Source organism: Styela clava, chromosome 5, assembly GCF_964204865.1.
Source record: "Styela clava chromosome 5, kaStyClav1.hap1.2, whole genome shotgun sequence".
Taxonomy (NCBI): Eukaryota; Metazoa; Chordata; class Ascidiacea; order Stolidobranchia; family Styelidae; genus Styela; species Styela clava.
In genome coordinates this window covers 11,032,176-11,052,815 of record NC_135254.1, presented here as the reverse complement: position 1 = coordinate 11,052,815, position 20,640 = coordinate 11,032,176, and the positions used below count along the sequence as shown (strand labels likewise).

At 32.6% G+C, this 20,640-nt stretch overlaps 3 protein-coding genes and 1 long non-coding RNA gene across 6 annotated transcripts; 3 read left to right on the top strand and 1 right to left on the bottom strand.

Annotated features, from left to right (window-relative positions):
- Positions 1 to 3,775: 3,775 nt before the first annotated feature.
- LOC120344997 (uncharacterized) lies at positions 3,776 to 7,021 on the top strand. 2 transcript variants are annotated; one of them, XM_039414355.2, is made up of 9 exons: positions 3,788 to 4,053; positions 4,333 to 4,375; positions 4,810 to 4,887; positions 5,560 to 5,586; positions 5,909 to 5,923; positions 6,042 to 6,080; positions 6,163 to 6,180; positions 6,492 to 6,533; positions 6,885 to 7,021. In XM_039414355.2, exons 1-9 carry the CDS (start codon positions 3,959 to 3,961, stop codon positions 6,915 to 6,917), a joined length of 390 nt encoding a protein of 129 aa, XP_039270289.1. In that variant the 5' UTR covers positions 3,788 to 3,958; the 3' UTR covers positions 6,918 to 7,021. The 2 variants fall into 2 exon arrangements, with proteins under 2 accessions (XP_039270290.1, XP_039270289.1); XM_039414356.2 differs by lacking the exon at positions 6,163 to 6,180 and having other exon boundaries at positions 3,776 to 4,053.
- A 2,581-nt stretch (positions 7,022 to 9,602) lies between these two features.
- On the top strand, positions 9,603 to 12,706 carry LOC120344138 (uncharacterized). Of its 2 annotated transcripts, XM_078113204.1 has the most exons (9): positions 9,603 to 9,733; positions 10,013 to 10,055; positions 10,490 to 10,567; positions 11,240 to 11,266; positions 11,594 to 11,608; positions 11,727 to 11,765; positions 11,848 to 11,865; positions 12,177 to 12,218; positions 12,570 to 12,706. In XM_078113204.1, the coding sequence occupies exons 1-9, from the start codon at positions 9,639 to 9,641 to the stop codon at positions 12,600 to 12,602; spliced, it is 390 nt and encodes a 129-aa protein (XP_077969330.1). In that variant the 5' UTR covers positions 9,603 to 9,638; the 3' UTR covers positions 12,603 to 12,706. The 2 variants fall into 2 exon arrangements, with proteins under 2 accessions (XP_077969330.1, XP_077969331.1); XM_078113205.1 differs by lacking the exon at positions 11,848 to 11,865.
- Positions 12,707 to 13,419: 713 nt separating this feature from the next.
- On the top strand, positions 13,420 to 15,660 carry LOC144422861 (uncharacterized). Its single transcript, XR_013475406.1, has 7 exons — positions 13,420 to 13,437; positions 13,844 to 13,870; positions 14,341 to 14,355; positions 14,439 to 14,474; positions 14,557 to 14,583; positions 14,909 to 14,953; positions 15,387 to 15,660. It is a non-coding gene; the product is annotated as an uncharacterized LOC144422861 (long non-coding RNA).
- LOC120344571 (uncharacterized) lies at positions 15,660 to 19,553 on the bottom strand. The gene is made up of 6 exons (XM_039413854.2): positions 18,745 to 19,553; positions 18,468 to 18,604; positions 18,240 to 18,319; positions 17,845 to 17,922; positions 17,553 to 17,639; positions 15,660 to 17,399 (listed from the first exon to the last, which is right to left on the bottom strand). Exons 1-6 carry the CDS (start codon positions 18,919 to 18,921, stop codon positions 17,257 to 17,259), a joined length of 702 nt encoding a protein of 233 aa, XP_039269788.2. The 5' UTR covers positions 18,922 to 19,553; the 3' UTR covers positions 15,660 to 17,256.
- Positions 19,554 to 20,640: the final 1,087 nt, after the last annotated feature.

Sequence of the window (20,640 nt, the reverse complement as noted above, 5' to 3'; positions counted from 1 at the left end):
ATCGTTGATTATTCTAATCTATATCCAACGTCGCCTTATGTAAGTGCTACAAAACGAAATAAACGATTTAACGATTGAAATAATTATATTTTCCGAAAATGTATTCCACAAAGACTCCCCAATAACTAGGATTGCGGAAATAACGACTGATATTGCAAAATTGATCAAAGGATGCTACTGTACATGTGTGTCAAGTTTCATGCTTGCATCCAAAAGTGCAAGAGTATATATCTAAATGGTAAAATTGCCCCCACTAGGTATTGGGGAGTCTTTGTGGAATATATTTTTGGAAAATATATTTATTTCAATCGTTTTTCTATTTCTTTCTTTTTGTAGCACTTACATAAGTTGACGTTAGATATAGATTAGAATAATCAACGATTCCAGCCGAGTTTGAGCTGAAATGTAACGCAAGTTTCCCGTTTTTATGTGACTGAGATACTAATGCCAGAGTTAAAAGAATGAATTTATTTTTATTAAAATACGTGATGACGATATGATAGCTCCAAGATAACAATAATCCGTCAGTTATGAGATATATATTTTATATTTTCACCAGCCTTACATGGCTATGAGTTTGAAAGTATAACATTGGCGATGGCAGTTGAATCAGCACAAACGGAATTACATTTTGAAAGTGAATGTAGCTTAATTTGTGATCCATGACAATAACAGAAAATACAGGTTGTGCGACTTATAATTGTGTTTGGTCGATAACGATACCTCGTTTCCATGGTAACAGGTATTCTGTTATCAAGGGAAATTGTCAAAATGCACTTCTGATCATATTCTTCACTTCTTATATACACATCGGTTTACTTATCTTGAAAATATCCTTTCCTAAAGTAATGTTTATTTCCCTTTAATAGCAATACGGATGATGCCTCGTTTCCATGGCAACGAGGTGTTTTCATGGATGGCACCATATCCAAAATTAATCAGAATATGCTACTGTACATGTGTGCCAAGTTTCATGCTTGCTTCCAAAAGTGCACAATTCCATCATTTTTGAGGTCTTATCCGCTGGACTACGAGATCCAACGACGTTTGTTAGGCGCGAGACCGCCGATATGCGTTCGCGGACCGCGTCAAGGTGCGCAAATTTTGATGACGTCATAGCACACAAAAAAGAATACCACAGAATTATTTGAAATAAATAGTAGTGAAATAAATTTGGAGTAATGGCGTTCTAGCAAAAATACAATCTTTAGCCATTGAAAATTTCAAAGCAATTGGTCCAGTAATAAAAGAGAATAGAATATTAAATTTATCACAACGATAGGATGAAAAAAGATAGAAAAAAAAAACAATAGCAAGATCAAGAAAAACAGCAACATAAAAACAAAACGATCCATAGATCCACCCGGTGTTCAATAAATAATACAAGAGAGCAATGCTCGAATATATGGACACGCAGAACAATTCCCCCAAAAATTATATGCGGTGACTTACCAGTACCTGTATAAACAAAGCAAGCAGCTACGAGTTAGTTCAGTGTCACCGCGCTGCGTTACGGTACCAGAACTTCTCTATCTGGGCTTCTAATTGCATTTCATGATTTCTGACCGTCATATATTTTAAGAACACGATTATTTCGAACAAAACTCGTCAAATTATAAACAAAGCACCACATCACAGCAATCAAACAGACAAAAACACGATGGTCGCAAATTGGTTGACAAAGATAATACGTATTGGAAATGCGCACCCCCTTATTCCCCCTCCTACCTGTAATGCCGGACGCTTCTTCTTTGCAAAACCAACTTATTCGATTTATCGCGGTATTATAACAGCAGATACCACAGTCTACAAATATATTCACACCAAGCGAAGCAGTACAGTACCGGTACGGTTTACCATACCTTTAGACCACAGTCTACAAATATATTCACACCAAGCGAAGCAGTGAAGTACGGTTTACCGTACCTCTAGACCACAGTCTACAAATATATTCACACCAAGCGAAGCAGTACAGTACGGTCTACCGTACCTTTAGCATCACCGCTCGAAAAACTTGCGATTTTTGAGTAACGACTTTAAGAATCCGCCGTCACGCCAACGTTCGATATCCCGTGATCAAAAAGAGGAGTGCCTGCATATGCGTCCGCAGAAAGTTCAGTGACGTCATAGCAAACCAGGAATATTTGAAACAAATAAAAGTAATAGCCTTTCTGTAATTTCTGAGGAAATGAATGTTATGTAAAAATGATCGTTACATATTATTGATATTAATCATTTAATCTTGCGGCCATAAAGATACTATATCTCTATATGTCATTTAGTATTTGAGGATATCGGTGGGTCGTGAGTTTACAAAATTTACTTTTTAAACAATTTGGGTTGCTGGAAAAAAGGTTGAAAACCACTGTCGTATACAATCTATATCAACCTATTTTTTTTATTTTTTTTTTATCCTTATATATGATTATGATCTCAAATATAACGATTTACGCGTTCTCGGTCAGGTAGGAATGTAATCTTGATGTCGTGATCCAAACTTATTTTAATTAAAATGGAAAACTTTCCTACCGTTACGTCACGCTTATCCGCTGATCCTTTTAGCGCCAGTACTGACTTATATAGCTTAAGGTAAATTAAGCTTAAGCTTAAGGTAATTCAGGATTCAACCTGTGCAGTAATAATAGGATATTTCACAATTTATTGAAATGTTCAATGCTGATCACATACTATCTAGCATGGAGTGTAACAGGCAATTAATTCAATTGCTTGATTGCGTGCGTGTTTACTCCCGGGCTCTGTCATATTGAATCGTTACTAGGTAGTAGGTACGCGAGCAATACGTTGATATCTCGCGAACAATAAAATATTCGACAACAATGGTCGAATATTCAGCCAGATGTAAAGTTGATGTCATGCATAAAAATTTAAAAACTATACCACATCATTCTGGGTTATTTAAAATGATTTTCGAGAAAAACGAGAAGAATAGAGATCTGGTTTCCAGCCTACCACCAGCACCCAAAGCGCCTGCCTTTTGCAACGACCTACATGTGTTAGGCAGCATTTTCAGCTCTAACCAATATGATGAAAAAATACAGGTCGAGACTTGCATGCAGTAGAGTTGGATCTACGAGTTTGCTTGTCACGAATTGCTCCCAGGATTAGTATATTATGCAGGGAAAGGCAACCTCATCCATCACATTAATGTCGTTTGTGTTGTTGTGTTTGATATCTTTTCTCGTTGGTTAGGCACATGAATTGATACAGCATAGGATGGGGGTCCGCTAAAAATATGATTCACGAACAGGGTTTGCGGCCCAAAAAGTTTGTGGAACCCTGAATTTTAAGGTAATCTTACGAGGTTGCCTAGATGACGGTGTGCTTTTAAGGCAAAATAACAGCGTTCATTTAAATTACTTTACTTATTTCTTCAAACTTCAGTTGTGCGCGATTTTGTGCTCGGGAACAGTCTACATTAATTTGGGTAATCGAGTGAATCAAAATGTTTATAACAACTTATTGTCAAATTTGGGCATAAAGCATTGAATTCAAATACTTGTATATAATATATTGTTTGAATAAATATGATTTTGCCATATGCAGTCAACAGCAGGTAAACAAAACCATATTTGATGTGCCATATGTGAATTCAATATTTATCACTGACATACGAAGCTGAACCATATTTTCCAAACTTATGTTTCATTGTTGTGGGGTATTGTTTAATTCAGTATATATAGGGCTAAGGCCGCAACACTTGGTCAGGTAGATGAATATCGAATCCAAAAGCACGAAGGCCTCAAGGCAGTGTTATACCTCCCTAAACAGTAAATTTAATTATTACAGTAAATAGTAAACGAGTAAATAGTAAACGATTGTTTGGGCATCCGTATATTGAGTCCCATTTCAAATATTGATAATATTTAATTGCTTTTTTGATCGTTTCCAAAATTTTAGAAAACTGTTTTTGTCGAACTGTAAGATATATTTTTTCACAATGAAATTCCACACAGTATTGTTGGCCGTTGCTATTCTTGTTGGCGTCACAGATGGATGTTGGAAATGCGGCAGAAGAAACAACAATGCAGCAGCGTAAGTACTTTTAAAAATACGTTGCTAAATCAATCATATGTCTAAAGATAAAAGTTTACATTTGTTGGCAGATTGTCAAGATATGGGATCGAGGCTACTTAAATTGTCATTCACAAAAATAAGCCTGGTGTAGAAAAGTAGCAATTTCGTTCGAATAAATGAATCAATCAGATACCTTAAAACATATTTTTAAAATTCAGCTTTACAACAAATTAAAAGGTCTTTTTTATTCCCACTTGCAAAAAATTATGGATGTTTCATATGCTTTCATTTTGACAGGGCGAACCCGAATGCGAACGCAAACGCGAACAACAACGGAGTGGTAACGTATTATTGAAATATATATATATCCCTGTAAATATGTATGTAATGTGAATACATAAAACGAGTAATTGAGCGGTAAAACCAATACAATAATATAATAAAGTACAATAAAATAAATATAAGTAGGACTCCCAAATTCTAACATTATATTTCCATCAGGAAAAGACAAATCGGAATTGTTATCAAAGTAAAAAAGTTATTAATCGTAATCGCATGATCTTTTTTGTGTATTACTAGATGGCCCACCGACCGCCAGTAAAAATTTGAGTTTTTATAAAATAGCGAAAGAAGTAAAAATATAAAATGCTAAAGAAACTGTGACACACTGTGATCAGTTTTTATAAGTGATCCAGAATATTCATGTTTCTTTCGTATTATTTATTCTTATTTATTGTTTCAATATATTATAGAGGATTTTTTTGTTTGTTTCAGATCGGTCTTCAAGTAGGTGGTGGTGGTGGCGGCGGTGGTGGTGCTAATAATGGTGGCAACGATGATGGCCATGACCCCGTGAGTATATGTTTAGTACAATCAGTAAAGTCATTACATAAATTTGATTGATTTACTGAGTCACCAAAGTTAAATTCATTAAATCGAATTTGATCAAAAAAGTTATGTTCTCTCTAGCTCAGGGGTGGGAACGGTTTGGGATCAGGGGCCAAAAATTTTGCCCACTTTGACTGGCGGGCCACATGAGTGTGACGTAAAAAGCTATTTTATAAACAATATTCACAGTGTTATACAGGCAAAATTGGAAAACAATAGGCCTAGTGCCAAAACTAAATTTAACCGCAATCTCAACAAATTCCGCGAGCCATTTTAATCTAAAACATCGAAATTTGGGTTCAGTTTCATTGTGGCTGCATCGGGCGGGCCAGATTGAATTACCCAACGGACCGGATTTGGCCCACGGGCCGTAATTTGCCCATGTCTGCCTAGCGGATGGATACTGTTTAAAAGGAGTCACCAAGTAATATTCTTCAGAAGTTATTAACACAACGCTAGTTTTTTTCGAAATTTCAACTGCAGCGTTACTAGACGATAGATTGTGCTTGAATTATTTGAATATCAAAAACTATCCCGTTGTAAAAAATCACCATTTCTTAAAAATAGTTTTTAAACAAACCGTCTCTATTTATTATAATCATCTTCAGTAATGATTTCGTTCATTTTTTGTGCTAGATCGTACCCTCAAGCGACGACAGCAGCGTAAGTCACATTAGTATAAATATTTTGATGAGATTACTTGTCACGAAAAAATGTAGTATAAATACAGCCAATATGCTTATTACGTTTCATTTTATACAATTATATTTGTACAATCTATAGTGAACAATTCATTTTGTATTCACGATTTACTGCTGTAACTTTTCAATAAGTAACGATACACGTGATCGCGTTAAGACTAGTTTCTCTTTGAGTATGCCTGCAGAATTAAAAAATCGGTTTGCTTCAAATTATTTATTTATTTTGATATTATTGTGTTCTTTATCAAAACTTTAATGCTAAGCTGCACTTTTCATATTTACAGGTATCTTCTCAAACGGTAAGATTTTTACTTTATTATTTGAGACTTATTTTTATTAACATTTTTGACAAGGAATAATTATTAATTATATTCAATAAGTCATCTGTTATTGAATATCATATTGTGAAATTTTCAGGCTTCGGTGGCAACAAACAACAACAACAACAATCACTTGGTAAGTATTTTCTAATCGCTTTGTAATAATTCAATCAGATACTGTCTATCACTCTGCTAAATTTATATTTTCAATTTTGCAGCCTCCTGCTCCAAGTATTGTGAGTAACTACACCTAACGTATTACTATATAGATATATATATTAACCATTTGAAATCGTCGACCAAGAATATGACATGCTAATAATTCACACTAGGCCGGTTAAAGTTAGATGAGTCAATCAATTTTGTATATTTATTAAATCATTATTTTTGAGTTTAAATATACAGTTGCTGGCAATTTCTAATTATTTCAATATATATCGATAATATATATATAACCATTTTTAATTTAATATTATATTATATCTTGTTATATTAATTAGCATATTAAATATGATTAGAAAATTGCATGATTTTGTTAATTTTCTAGACGCCACAAAAAGACAGTGAAATGGAAAACAGTCAATATCTGGTAACTATTTTACTATTATTTTAAATCGACAAAAACGGTTGGACGGTTGCATTTCATTCAAAATGACCAACATATTGTTTTGAATGAATCGATTCAAACACACATTCAATTAAGCTGGAGATTGTAGAGATTTTTGTAATTTTCCCTGATAAAACTGTAATAAATCATGCATGTCATATCTGATTAAATATTAGAATAACCAGGAATAGGTCTCAGTATTTCTGGTGCATTGGTTCGAAAGTATGATTATTATAACACCCTTCTATAGAGCATTTTATAATCATGATGTTTAATATTAGTTTGTAAACAAACCTTTTTTCAATCAGTTTTTTATTTCATCTTTTCATTCAGGATGATGCGGATTTCGACTTCATTCTTGAGTAATCAAACTACAATCAGTTTCTCAATTCAAGAACAATATATACGGAAAAAATCTTTCAGCTGAAAGTTTATATTTATTCAGAGTATTTCTTCAAATACATGCATTCAAAAACATATATTTAGATTGATCATTTTTTTGAGTCTCAATGCAGAATTAGTATTTGTTAACGTTCAAAAGCTTGCGAAACCCTGATCAACGCACTAGAAATAGATGTTTCATTCATCAATTCAGCCAGATAAAAGTGATTGATTGCAAAGTTGTAGCAGGCTCATTTTAAGCATTCCAAATCAAATAAAAATTGTATCTGAACCCTCCAAGTGATACTATATACATATATATATGGGCTGGAGAAAACCGATCAAACTGATAATTTCAGCGTGTTAATAAGACTCTGTACAAGTCAGCAATTATGTCTTCCTGCCGGCTCTCTATTATATTATTGTCACTATACCATTCATAATATTTGAGATTTCTCTAGGCCCTAAACTTGAAGTCCATAATTTTGTTTCGAATTGGACGATAAAGATAACCTCGAGGTTATAGATGTATTAATTAACTACATAGCGGCGGCAGAATAAGCATCTCGTTTCAATTGACAATTAGGATTCACACCAAGTGTGGTTTAAAAAAACTTGAAATTATATATAGCTATAATACTTTGAATCACATAGCCTTTTATAAAAAAGCGATGTTAACCTCAAACGTTTTGATTGCACCGTTTGTGCACTTCAGATCTTATATATTTCTGACTTTTTCATGTGTATACTCATATAAAGTAATCTAATATACTTGTACTTCTTTCATGTAGTACTGCAAAACATGAGAGTGTATATCAGAGTATATAACATACCGTACATAATGTTTCTTGCCCAAAAATTTGACTTAATTATGTTGTGCATTTGAAATTATTCGTTTGTTTCAATCTAAAACAGTTTGACTAAATAATAATCAAATGCAGGATGTATCCGATAATCTCAGGAAAATATAAATATTAGTGAAGAAACTTGATGAGAACTAAAAACAATTCCACCAGGAAAAACTCCAAAATCTTAGGCGTTCCCGTAGTATGTGCAACAAGATGGCGGACACTAGAACGTAGGATGTGTAGCAGGTTAGGGTTAGACCATAATTTTATTCCAATTTTCCCTATTTTAGTTCTATTACGAATTCGGGGACTAGCCAAGTGACTCCCGTAGTATTTTTACCTGAAATTATGACCTAACCCTAACATGATACACATACTACGTTCCGGTGTCCGCCATCTTGTTGCACATACTACAGGAGTACCAAATCTTATACTATCAAATTATATTTAGTTTAAAAAAAAAGTAATTATAATCACGGTCAGTCAGTCAGTAGTTTCTTTTTCACCAAAATGAAAATGCACTCACAGTGAACTTAAACTTGAAAAAATTTGAAAATGACATTTCATGGTAAAAGGTGACGCGAAAAACCAAAGTTGGTTATCGAGCAATGACACCTGTGATAAGAGTCTAACTTTGATACAAGTTTAATAGAAATTAGACGAACAATATAAATACAAATTAATATAACAAATATAAAAGTCCAAAAACCAAAATTTGTTACAAAAAAGAGACTCCGGTCACCGTCAAATACGGGAGGGGTAACCATGGGAAGCGAACAGCATAGCAACGACCAAATTGAATATCACTTTGGCACAGTGACAGCGGGCTGTGTACAGTCATACTGGAAAAGCCGTTCGGAAACGGCGTTTAGGTACCAGTTTTTAAGGATGCACGTTCTGGTGGTGTACCTAACAAGACAATTATTAGGTGATACATTTGAAACTATGAGTCAACACTACCCATGAAGACTAAATGCGAATTGGATAACAAGTAAAACCACTATTTTCTAAATTCGACAGGAGAATGATTTGTAATGAGAACACTATCCTCTTAATTCAAAATATTTACTTACTATGTTTTTTTATTAATACTTTAAAATCCATCTCCGCTAGGTTATAGATGAAGATATACATCTAAAATTGGCGTTGTCCTCCTGTGAAATACAAAAAATCCGCATTGATTATTATTAGGCAAGATAGACTGAACCCCGGGGCCTCGACATTCAATATGGAGCTGTTATTCATATACAAGTCGTGTTTGAATTATAAAGACTTGTTTCAGAATAAAACCGGTTTAAAAATACAAAGAACTGACATTTGTTTAATTGTCTCAATTATCAAATCTGGGCATAAGGCATTAAATCCAAATACTTGTATATAGTGATTAAAAATGATTTTGCCATACGTCAACAGTAGGTAATATACCTTCTTGAAAACAGGATCTTTTCGGATGCGCCAGATGTGAATTCATAATTTTACATTGACATACGAAGCTGAACCATATTTTCCAAACGTATGTTCTATTCTTGTTGGTTATTGTTTGATTCAGTATATATAAGGCCAAGGCTGCAACACTTTGTCAGGTAGATGAATATCGACTCCAAAAGCACGAAGGCCTCAAGGCAGTGTTAAACCTTCCGAAACAGTAAATTTAATTATTGAGTAAACGAGTAAATAGTAAGCGATTGTTTGGGCATCCGTATATTGAATCCCATTTTAAATATTTATAATATTTAAGTAATATTGATAAAATAATATTGATAACATTTAAATATTGATAATATTTAAATGCTTTTTCAATCGTTTCCAAAATTTTAGAAAACCGTTTTTGTCGAACTGTAAGATATATTTTTTCACAATGAAATTCCACACAGTATTGTTGGCCGTTGCTATTCTTGTTGGCGTCACAGATGGATGTTGGAAATGCGGCAGAAGAAACAACAATGCAGCAGCGTAAGTACTTTTAAAAATACGTTGCTAAATCAATCATATGTCTAAAGATAAAAGTTTACATTTGTTGGCAGATTGTCAAGATATGGGATCGAGGCTACTTAAATTGTCATTCACAAAAATAAGCCTGGTGTAGAAAAGTAGCAATTTCGTTCGAATAAATGAATCAATCAGATACCTTAAAACATATTTTTAAAATTCAGCTTTACAACAAATTAAAAGGTCTTTTTTATTCCCACTTGCAAAAAATTATGGATGTTTCATATGCTTTCATTTTGACAGGGCGAACCCGAATGCGAACGCAAACGCGAACAACAACGGAGTGGTAACGTATTATTGAAATATATATATATCCCTGTAAATATGTATGTAATGTGAATACATAAAACGAGTAATTGAGCGGTAAAACCAATACAATAATATAATAAAGTACAATAAAATAAATATAAGTAGGACTCCCAAATTCTAACATTATATTTCCATCAGGAAAAGACAAATCGGAATTGTTATCAAAGTAAAAAAGTTATTAATCGTAATCGCATGATCTTTTTTGTGTATTACTAGATGGCCCACCGACCGCCAGTAAAAATTTGAGTTTTTATAAAATAGCGAAAGAAGTAAAAATATAAAATGCTAAAGAAACTGTGACACACTGTGATCAGTTTTTATAAGTGATCCAGAATATTCATGTTTCTTTCGTATTATTTATTCTTATTTATTGTTTCAATATATTATAGAGGATTTTTTTGTTTGTTTCAGATCGGTCTTCAAGTAGGTGGTGGTGGTGGCGGCGGTGGTGGTGCTAATAATGGTGGCAACGATGATGGCCATGACCCCGTGAGTATATGTTTAGTACAATCAGTAAAGTCATTACATAAATTTGATTGATTTACTGAGTCACCAAAGTTAAATTCATTAAATCGAATTTGATCAAAAAAGTTATGTTCTCTCTAGCTCAGGGGTGGGAACAGTTTGGGATCAGGGGCCAAAAATTTTGCCCACTTTGACTGGCGGGCCACATGAGTGTGACGTAAAAAGCTATTTTATAAACAATATTCACAGTGTTATACAGGCAAAATTGGAAAACAATAGGCCTAGTGCCAAAACTAAATTTAACCGCAATCTCAACAAATTCCTCGAGCCATTTTAATCTAAAACATCGAAATTTGGGTTCAGTTTCATTGTGGCTGCATCGGGCGGGCCAGATTGAATTACCCAACGGACCGGATTTGGCCCACGGGCCGTAATTTGCCCATGTCTGCCTAGCGGATGGATACTGTTTAAAAGGAGTCACCAAGTAATATTCTTCAGAAGTTATTAACACAACGCTAGTTTTTTTCGAAATTTCAACTGCAGCGTTACTAGACGATAGATTGTGCTTGAATTATTTGAATATCAAAAACTATCCCGTTGTAAAAAATCACCATTTCTTAAAAATAGTTTTTAAACAAACCGTCTCTATTTATTATAATCATCTTCAGTAATGATTCCGTTCATTTTTTGTGCTAGATCGTACCCTCAAGCGACGACAGCAGCGTAAGTCACATTAGTATAAATATTTTGATGAGATTACTTGTCACGAAAAAATGTAGTATAAATACAGCCAATATGCTTATTACGTTTCATTTTATACAATTATATTTGTACAATCTATAGTGAACAATTCATTTTGTATTCACGATTTACTGCTGTAACTTTTCAATAAGTAACGATACACGTGATCGCGTTAAGACTAGTTTCTCTTTGAGTATGCCTGCAGAATTAAAAAATCGGTTTGCTTCAAATTATTTATTTATTTTGATATTATTGTGTTCTTTATCAAAACTTTACTTTAATGCTAAGCTGCACTTTTCATATTTACAGGTATCTTCTCAAACGGTAAGATTTTTACTTTATTATTTGAGACTTATTTTTATCAACATTTTTGACAAGGAATAATTATTAATTATATTCAATAAGTCATCTGTTATTGAATATCATATTGTGAAATTTTCAGGCTTCGGTGGCAACAAACAACAACAACAACAATCACTTGGTAAGTATTTTCTAATGGCTTTGTAATAATTCAATCAGATACTGTCTATCACTCTGCTAAATTTATATTTTCAATTTTGCAGCCTCCTGCTCCAAGTATTGTGAGTAACTACACCTAACGTATTACTATATAGATATATATATTAACCATTTGAAATCGTCGACCAAGAATATGACATGCTAATAATTCACACTAGGCCGGTTAAAGTTAGATGAGTCAATCAATTTTGTATATTTATTAAATCATTATTTTTGAGTTTAAATATACAGTTGCTGGCAATTTCTAATTATTTCAATATATATCGATAATATATATATAACCATTTTTAATTTAATATTATATTATATCTTGTTATATTAATTAGCATATTAAATATGATTAGAAAATTGCATGATTTTGTTAATTTTCTAGACGCCACAAAAAGACAGTGAAATGGAAAACAGTCAATATCTGGTAACTATTTTACTATTATTTTAAATCGACAAAAACGGTTGGACGGTTGCATTTCATTCAAAATGACCAACATATTGTTTTGAATGAATCGATTCAAACACACATTCAATTAAGCTGGAGATTGTAGAGATTTTTGTAATTTTCCCTGATAAAACTGTAATAAATCATGCATGTCATATCTGATTAAATATTAGAATAACCAGGAATAGGTCTCAGTATTTCTGGTGCATTGGTTCGAAAGTATGATTATTATAACACCCTTCTATAGAGCATTTTATAATCATGATGTTTAATATTAGTTTGTAAACAAACCTTTTTTCAATCAGTTTTTTATTTCATCTTTTCATTCAGGATGATGCGGATTTCGACTTCATTCTTGAGTAATCAAACTACAATCAGTTTCTCAATTCAAGAACAATATATACGGAAAAAATCTTTCAGCTGAAAGTTTATATTTATTCAGAGTATTTCTTCAAATACATGCATTCAAAAACATATATTTAGATTGATCATTTTTTTGAGTCTCAATGCAGAATTAGTATTTGTTAACGTTCAAAAGCTTGCGAAACCCTGATCAACGCACTAGAAATAGATGTTTCATTCATCAATTCAGCCAGATAAAAGTGATTGATTGCAAAGTTGTAGCAGGCTCATTTTAAGCATTCCAAATCAAATAAAAATTGTATCTGAACCCTCCAAGTGATACTATATACATATATATATGGGCTGGAGAAAACCGATCAAACTGATAATTTCAGCGTGTTAATAAGACTCTGTACAAGTCAGCAATTATGTCTTCCTGCCGGCTCTCTATTATATTATTGTCACTATACCATTCATAATATTTGAGATTTCTCTAGGCCCTAAACTTGAAGTCCATAATTTTGTTTCGAATTGGACGATAAAGATAACCTCGAGGTTATAGATGTATTAATTAACTACATAGCGGCGGCAGAATAAGCATCTCGTTTCAATTGACAATTAGGATTCACACCAAGTGTGGTTTAAAAAAACTTGAAATTATATATAGCTATAATACTTTGAATCACATAGCCTTTTATAAAAAAGCGATGTTAACCTCAAACGTTTTGATTGCACCGTTTGTGCACTTCAGATCTTATATATTTCTGACTTTTTCATGTGTATACTCATATAAAGTAATCTAATATACTTGTACTTCTTTCATGTAGTACTGCAAAACATGAGAGTGTATATCAGAGTATATAACATACCGTACATAATGTTTCTTGCCCAAAAATTTGACTTAATTATGTTGTGCATTTGAAATTATTCGTTTGTTTCAATCTAAAACAGTTTGACTAAATAATAATCAAATGCAGGATGTATCCGATGTATCTGTTTTTCAAGGAGTCATCCTGCAATATTCTTCAGCATTCATTTAACACAACGCTATTTTTTTCCGAAGTTTTAACTGTAGGGTGATTAGACAACAGATTGTGATTGAATGATTTAAATATCAAATAGTAACCCACTGGAAAAATCATCAAATAAATATGTTGATAGATTACTTATAAAATAAGAAGACGTTAACAAAGACTTGTTAAAAAAGAGCTTTTAAACAGTCTTATTTTATTATATTTGTCTTTCGTTTATTTTTGTGCTAGGTCCCACCACCAAACGACGACAGCAGCGTAAGTCACATTGGTATAGATATTTTGATAAGATTACTTGTCATGAAAAAATATAATATAAATACAGCCAATATGCTTATTTTGCTTCGATTTAATTGTACAATTTATGGCGAACAATTCATTTTGTATTCACAATTTGCTGTAACTTTTTAGTAAGCACGATACACGCGATCGCGTTAGGACCAGTGGTGGGATTCAAATTTTTTGTCAGCCGGTTCCTTCACATAAAGTCATATTTTTCAGCTGGTTCTGTTACAAACAGAACATTGACAGTAACCAGTAATGCTAACCGATTTGCTGATCTCAACCGGTGCGAACCGGCTGAATCCCATCACTGGTTAGGACTAGTACTTTTTTGAATATGTCTAAAAAATGAAAAATCGGCTTGATTGAAATTATTTTTTTTAATTTTATAATATTGTGTTCTTTGTCACAACTTGTATGTACTGTACTTTTCCTCATATTTACAGATATCTTCTCAATCGGTAAGCTATTTTACTTCATTAATTATCACTAATTTTTAGGAATAAATAGATATCAAATCATCTATAATTTATAAATTTTTCAGGCTTCGGTAGCAACAAACAACAACAACCATGATCCCGTAAGTATTTTCTAATCGCTTTATATTAATTCAATCCGATACTGTCTATCACTTTGCTAAATTTATATTTATAATTTTGCAGGTAATTGCACCGCCATCTCCAACTGTTGTGAGTATCTATAACTAAAGTATTACTATATAAATAAATATATATATATTAACTATTTGAAAACGTCAACTAAAAAGATAACCAAATGCGACCAAAATTAAGATCAATAAATAAAACCAATTTTGTATGTACAGTATATATATATTGAATCATTATTTTTGAGTTTAATATAAATATACAGTTGCTGACAATTTCTAATTATTTGAATATATATCGATAATATATACAACCATTTTCAATTTAATAGTATATTATTTATTATTATATTAATAGTAGATTGTAAAATATGATTGAAAAGTTGCATGGAGTTCGGTTCATTTTTCAGACGCCAGTACAAAACGATGGTGAAAATGAAAACAGTCAATATCTGGTAACTATTTTATTATTCACCAACTTGTTTCAAATGAATATATTTAATTTTAAAGCATTCGGTTAACGACAAAAGGACGGTTGTATTTCATTCGAACTGACCTACATATTGTTCCGAATTCGATTTAACACACATTCAATTAATTAGGAGGCTTTTTTGTAATTTTCGTTGTTACAACAGTAATAAATAGAATTATCTTCCCCAAAAAATACAATAACCAGATTTTATATGACATATAAAAGTATTTTTCATGCATGTCATATCTGATTAAATATTAGAATAACCAGGAATAGCTCTCAATATTTCTGGTGCATAGGTTTGAAAGTATAATTATTATAACACCCTTCTATAGAGCATTTTATAATCACGATGTTTAATATTAATTTGTAAACAAACCTTCTTAATCGGTTTTTTATTTTATTTTTTTATTCAGGATGATGCGGATTTCGACTTCATTCTTGAGTAATCAAACTACAATCAGTTTCTCAATTCAAGAACAATATATACGGAAAAAATCTTTCAGCTGAAAGTTTATATTTATTCAGAGTATTCTTGAAATACATGCATTCAAAACATTTATTTAGATTGATCATTTTTTTGAGTCTCAATGCAGACTTAGTATTTGTTAACGTTCAAAAGCTTGCAACACCTTGGTCAACGCACTAGAAATAGATGTTTCATTCGTTAATTCAGCCAGATATAGAAGTGATCCATTGCAAAGAAGTAGAAGGCTCGTTTTCAACATTCCAAACTGAATAAAATTTTCATCTGTACCCTCCAAGTGAGCCTAAATACATATGCAGTATATATAAATATATATATATAAATCGTATATATAAATATATATATAGATTGGAGAAAACCAATACTTTTAACGTGTTAATACGTCTTAATACAAGGATGGGGATTGTTATTCACTGAATGGGTTAGATTTAATCAATGTCTGCATTAATGAGAATATTGCTGCTGAATTCGAATTCCACTCTGAGGCGAGGCAATTATGTCTCCTCCCGGCTTTCTATCATATTATTGTCATTATACCATCCATATCTATTATCATTGTAGATTTTTCTAGGCCTTGAACTTGGAGTCCATAATTTTCTTTCGAATAGCAATATAAATATAACTTCAAGTTTATAAATAGCCTGCTTACGGTGGGGCAAAATAAGTAACCTATTTCAATTGACAATTGTGCTTCACACCAAGTGTGGTTAAAAACAGATTTAATACTTTGCATCACCAGCGGAACATACTCATATGAACTTCTTTTATGTGGCACTGAAAGAAACTGGAAGTGTATTAGAGAATATAACATATATACGTATTGTTTCTTGCTCAAAACTGTGTCTTAAGTATATATATTGTGCATTTGGATTTTTTCGTTTGTTTTAATCTAAACCAGAAAGTTTGACCAAATAATATTCAACTGCGGGATGAATCTGATAATCTCAGGAAAATATAAATATTTATAAAGAAACTTGATGATGACTAATAACAATCCCACTCCAACGAAAAAACTCCAAAATTCAATTTTTTTTTAGGTTTGGGCTGTTGATGGGCGCCAGATGCTTCCAGTCACTTCTTTGCTTCTGTTTTTTTATTGGCCTGGTACAATACTACGGGAGTACCAAGTTTTTTACGTATTTGAAATGTAGGATGTGCGGGGTGTACCAGATTTTAAGAAAGGGTTAAAAGGATGTAGCAATAAAAAAAAGGTTGACGAGCACTGCTCTAGATAGGATTACGTTTGACAAGTAAACCATAAATCAGATTATAGACACCATGGTAGCGTCCCACTTTAGAGCTAACAGTGAAACGATTGGCGAATCATTATAAATCAAAATCGGCAACACGCCGATAGTCGAACTTTTGCGTGTAGCAATGTGAAGACAAAGAAGTGTAAACAGTTCCAAATATGTTATATATAATAGAATATATAATATTGTGCATTTAAAAATATTTCTATGTTCTAAACCAGAAAGTTTGACAAATTAACCAAGTGAAAGGGGAATCAGTGATTGCAACAAAACATTAGCGAAAATGAAGAAAATTTAATATAGATAATTCTATTTGAACAAATTATTTTTGCCATTCAAATTATATTTAATCTGGAAAAAAATGATGATAATAATAATCTCGCTAAGATTGGACAATAATAATCTCTTCCCAGACTATAAATTTTGCGTCGTAATATTCTGAATAATTTCATATATCTATTGGCTACTACACTGATAAATATAACAATATCTATTAAACCTAAACTCTTATTTTATATCAGCAGTTTTCTTTTTCTGTTTGTTTTGCTAAATATCTCTGAGAACGCAAATCTTTTTGAATGCAACCGGATTTTTTGGAATATCTCCGTGTTTGATGAACTCGTTCCAGAAATTTAGAGTATCCTGACCAGTGGGATAAACTCGCTTGTTTTTAATCGCAACAAGTGGACCTGTTGAGACAATAGCACAATTGTTGTACACATTAGAAACAAATACTAATATATCTACCAACCACAAAAATAAAAATTTAGAGATAATATTTTGGGAGCAAAATTCCAACGAAATTACCTTAATTAAAATAATGAAATGTAAACAACGCTCACCTGTTTCTTCAATACAAAAAACAAGCATGAAATAGTTTTCATAGTCAGTCAAGATGGAAGCATCCATAGAAAACAATAACAGCGTGGCTGTGAAATGAAATTGTTTCAAAATTTCAAAACAATATTCCACACTGCACAGATACTGCAAATCTTTTTCAAATTCATTTTGTGAAGATATATTTAATAGCTTTTTTTTTTAAATTTATAGTTACTATATAATTCTGAAGCGTAACTCATAATTTGTTGTTAATTGTTTTTATTATGTTTTGTTCACTTTTGTCTACAAAATTACTTGATTCTATTTCTGCTTCCATTTCCGGCGTTGCTTTGTGAGAAATCGATTCTTTGGATGTGGCCATGTATGCTTCCACTGTAATGATGTTGAAAAATATTACATACACTGTGGTGTTTTGTTTATTGATCAGTATCAAATGGTTCCGTAATAAAATAATAGGGTCGATCACGTTATCGGTGTTACATAACCATGACATAATCAGCTGATAACCGAGAGATTCATTACGATCGGAATAATGCAATTTTTTTCAGGGCTTGATCGTCTAACTACGTAGTAATTGATGTCGCCTTCGGGTCAGGAGGATAAAATTTCCAAATACAACTGAAATGTCATTTTATCGGAGACGGCATCATTTTTAGAAATCAACAAGACCAATCAAAATACCGACTCACTGTGTTCTTTATTTGCTCTATACGTTCCATCTCTGTTAGGTACAAAATGAACATATACGTCTAAATTTGGTTCTGTTCGCCTGTGAAATACAAACGTTATCATTTCGACTAATGAAATCCTATTGAATCATAGAAACATATAAATAGATGTCTTTAAAACAGTCTTTTCACTTTTTAAATAAAGAGGGAATCGGAAGAGTATTTACACAAAAAATTAGGCTAACGAACCCTTCTACATGTTGAGTCATATTAACTGCAAATCCGTCTTCTTCCGCTACAAAGCTATGATAATCCCAACAGTGAATATCATTCGGAAAATAAGGAATATCTGTGACGTCATAGAATGTTCCTTCCATAGCCTTAAGCTAAAAATTAACAGAAAAGGGGTGAGGAGGTTTCAAAACATTATAAAGCGGGTTTAAAAAAATATTAATTTCAATCAATTGATATGATCGCCAAAAACGTTGGATGAGTTGACATCAATACATTATATTCTATTACTCACCCTTGACATGTCCAGCGGTTCGTACGATTCTTGTTTCGGGCAAAGCAATGCAAACGTAGAAGCAAACGAACATATGAGAACAAAGCAATAGCGATGAAGAATTGTTAGCATCATTTCTTTGCTTCCACGTACGTAGCGTACCCTGCGACAAACACTAAGAGACTGATGGTGTGACATATGGCGTTGATACTTTTGAACCAATAGGCTTGATAGGCACTATGAAACTCATTCAACCCATAACAGTAAGTAGTATTTTTTGTTTATGTTTGTCATATTTGAAACACGAGCTGTCACTCGATGAAGCTTCTTTGTGAAATATGAGCCAATTTGATGGAGAGAAAAAGAGCTAATGATTTATTTCCGAATATATCATCAAACTACACATGGCAGTGAAAAAGGATTAACAATAAATAGATAATATAAACGAAAGCGGTGAAGACTACAAGGTCGACCAACCCTCAAATAAAATTTCTACCAAACTAGGACACTCTGGTACAAGCATACATTTTTTACAATAGTAAAACACTTATTTTAGGCCAGGAGGGAAAACAGTCATCAACGGCTAATCAGATGGTTACCTAATTGTTTACAACAAATATTTGTTGGATAACACATTACGGATTCCAGAGAAAATATAAAATGGGCATTACTATACAAAGTTAACTGACACAATTTTTTTTAAATATAACAGTTTCAAAAATGAGAGAAAATAAAAGATACATATTTAAACAAAAATAATAATAGTCGACAGAACCTTTCTGGTAAACATCTGATAAGAAATTAAATATATATTTGTTTAATAAGAAAAATTGAAAAAAAAAATTGAACAAACACTATTCTACAGCTATTTGAATTATTGATCATGAGTTAAAATTTGACAAAACAGCTAATTTCATGTGCCGAATATATATATATATATATAGTTCAGATTAGGGTCGCCCAACCCCTGGCCCGCGGGCCACTTGTGGCCAGCCGAGGAGTTCTGAGTGGCCCGCATAGTATTTTTCGAAATTAAATAAACTCAACCCGATGTCTCCCACAAATTTGAGCCACAATTGACACCTCTCACAAAAATTAGGGGAAATAATTTAAAAAAAAATTATACCTCGTTATTCAAACGCGCGAAAGACACGACTCAATGAAAATTTTCGAGACATCGCTTTCAATGTACTTCGGCTGTAGTGAGCACTGATATGGACTATTTGTCTATATCAGCCGGTTGTATTTTAGTTACGTTTACAAGGAGCCGTGGGTTTTATTAATGGCAAGGTGTGTTTCATGATTTTGGTTTGTTTGTTCCGGCCATGCACGTCCCAATATCGGTATTTGTGTACTAAATCACATGGTCGACATCGATGTTATTTTTATTTATCGGAAGTTATTATCAGAAGATTACAAAAATTATAAATCTGCATTTCTATTCTTCCGGATTGAATGTCATTTATGGTATATATATACTTATAAAGAATTGATATAGAAATTGGTTTGCACCCATTATTTGACAAGGTCGCCAAAAACGTTGACTTGAATACAATATCTTCTATCACTTACCTTTGACATGTCCAGCTGTTTGTACGATCCTTGTTTCGGGCAAAGCAATGCAAACGTAAGAGCAAAGAAACGTTTTATAAACAAAGCAATGGCGAGTAAAAATTGTTTTCATCATTTTTTGCTATCATGTGCGTGGTGCACGCACTCTGTGACAAACACTATAAGAATAACAACGCGACATATGATGTTCTTACTTTAAAGTCGATACAGGTGCAAAATACTGGAAGAATTCCTCAATATCAGGCAAGTTTCTAAAAACCATGTTTGACCATCTAATAGTTCAACCATATATAACCTCTGCAGAAGGATCTTGTCACAAGGATCAATCTGAATCGGCTGAGGAGA

What these genes read in the sequence shown, in the direction of transcription:
- LOC120344571 (XM_039413854.2), bottom strand. Translation starts at nt 18,921, where the DNA reads ATGTCACACCATCAGTCTCTTAGTGTTTGTCGCAGGGTACGCTACGTA. An exon ending in TAGAGCAAATAAAGAACACA is followed by an intron (nt 17,923 to 18,239) that starts GTGAGTCGGTAT and finishes ACATCATTACAG; the next exon opens with TGGAAGCATACATGGCCACA. An exon ending in TTTTTGTATTGAAGAAACAG is followed by an intron (nt 17,400 to 17,552) that starts GTGAGCGTTGTT and finishes TTGTCTCAACAG; the next exon opens with GTCCACTTGTTGCGATTAAA.
- LOC120344138 (XM_078113204.1), top strand. Translation starts at nt 9,639, where the DNA reads ATGAAATTCCACACAGTATTGTTGGCCGTTGCTATTCTTGTTGGCGTC. An exon ending in ACGATGATGGCCATGACCCC is followed by an intron (nt 10,568 to 11,239) that starts GTGAGTATATGT and finishes TTTTTGTGCTAG; the next exon opens with ATCGTACCCTCAAGCGACGA. An exon ending in TGGAAAACAGTCAATATCTG is followed by an intron (nt 12,219 to 12,569) that starts GTAACTATTTTA and finishes CTTTTCATTCAG; the next exon opens with GATGATGCGGATTTCGACTT.
- LOC120344997 (XM_039414355.2), top strand. Translation starts at nt 3,959, where the DNA reads ATGAAATTCCACACAGTATTGTTGGCCGTTGCTATTCTTGTTGGCGTC. An exon ending in ACGCGAACAACAACGGAGTG is followed by an intron (nt 4,376 to 4,809) that starts GTAACGTATTAT and finishes TGTTTGTTTCAG; the next exon opens with ATCGGTCTTCAAGTAGGTGG. An exon ending in ACGATGATGGCCATGACCCC is followed by an intron (nt 4,888 to 5,559) that starts GTGAGTATATGT and finishes TTTTTGTGCTAG; the next exon opens with ATCGTACCCTCAAGCGACGA.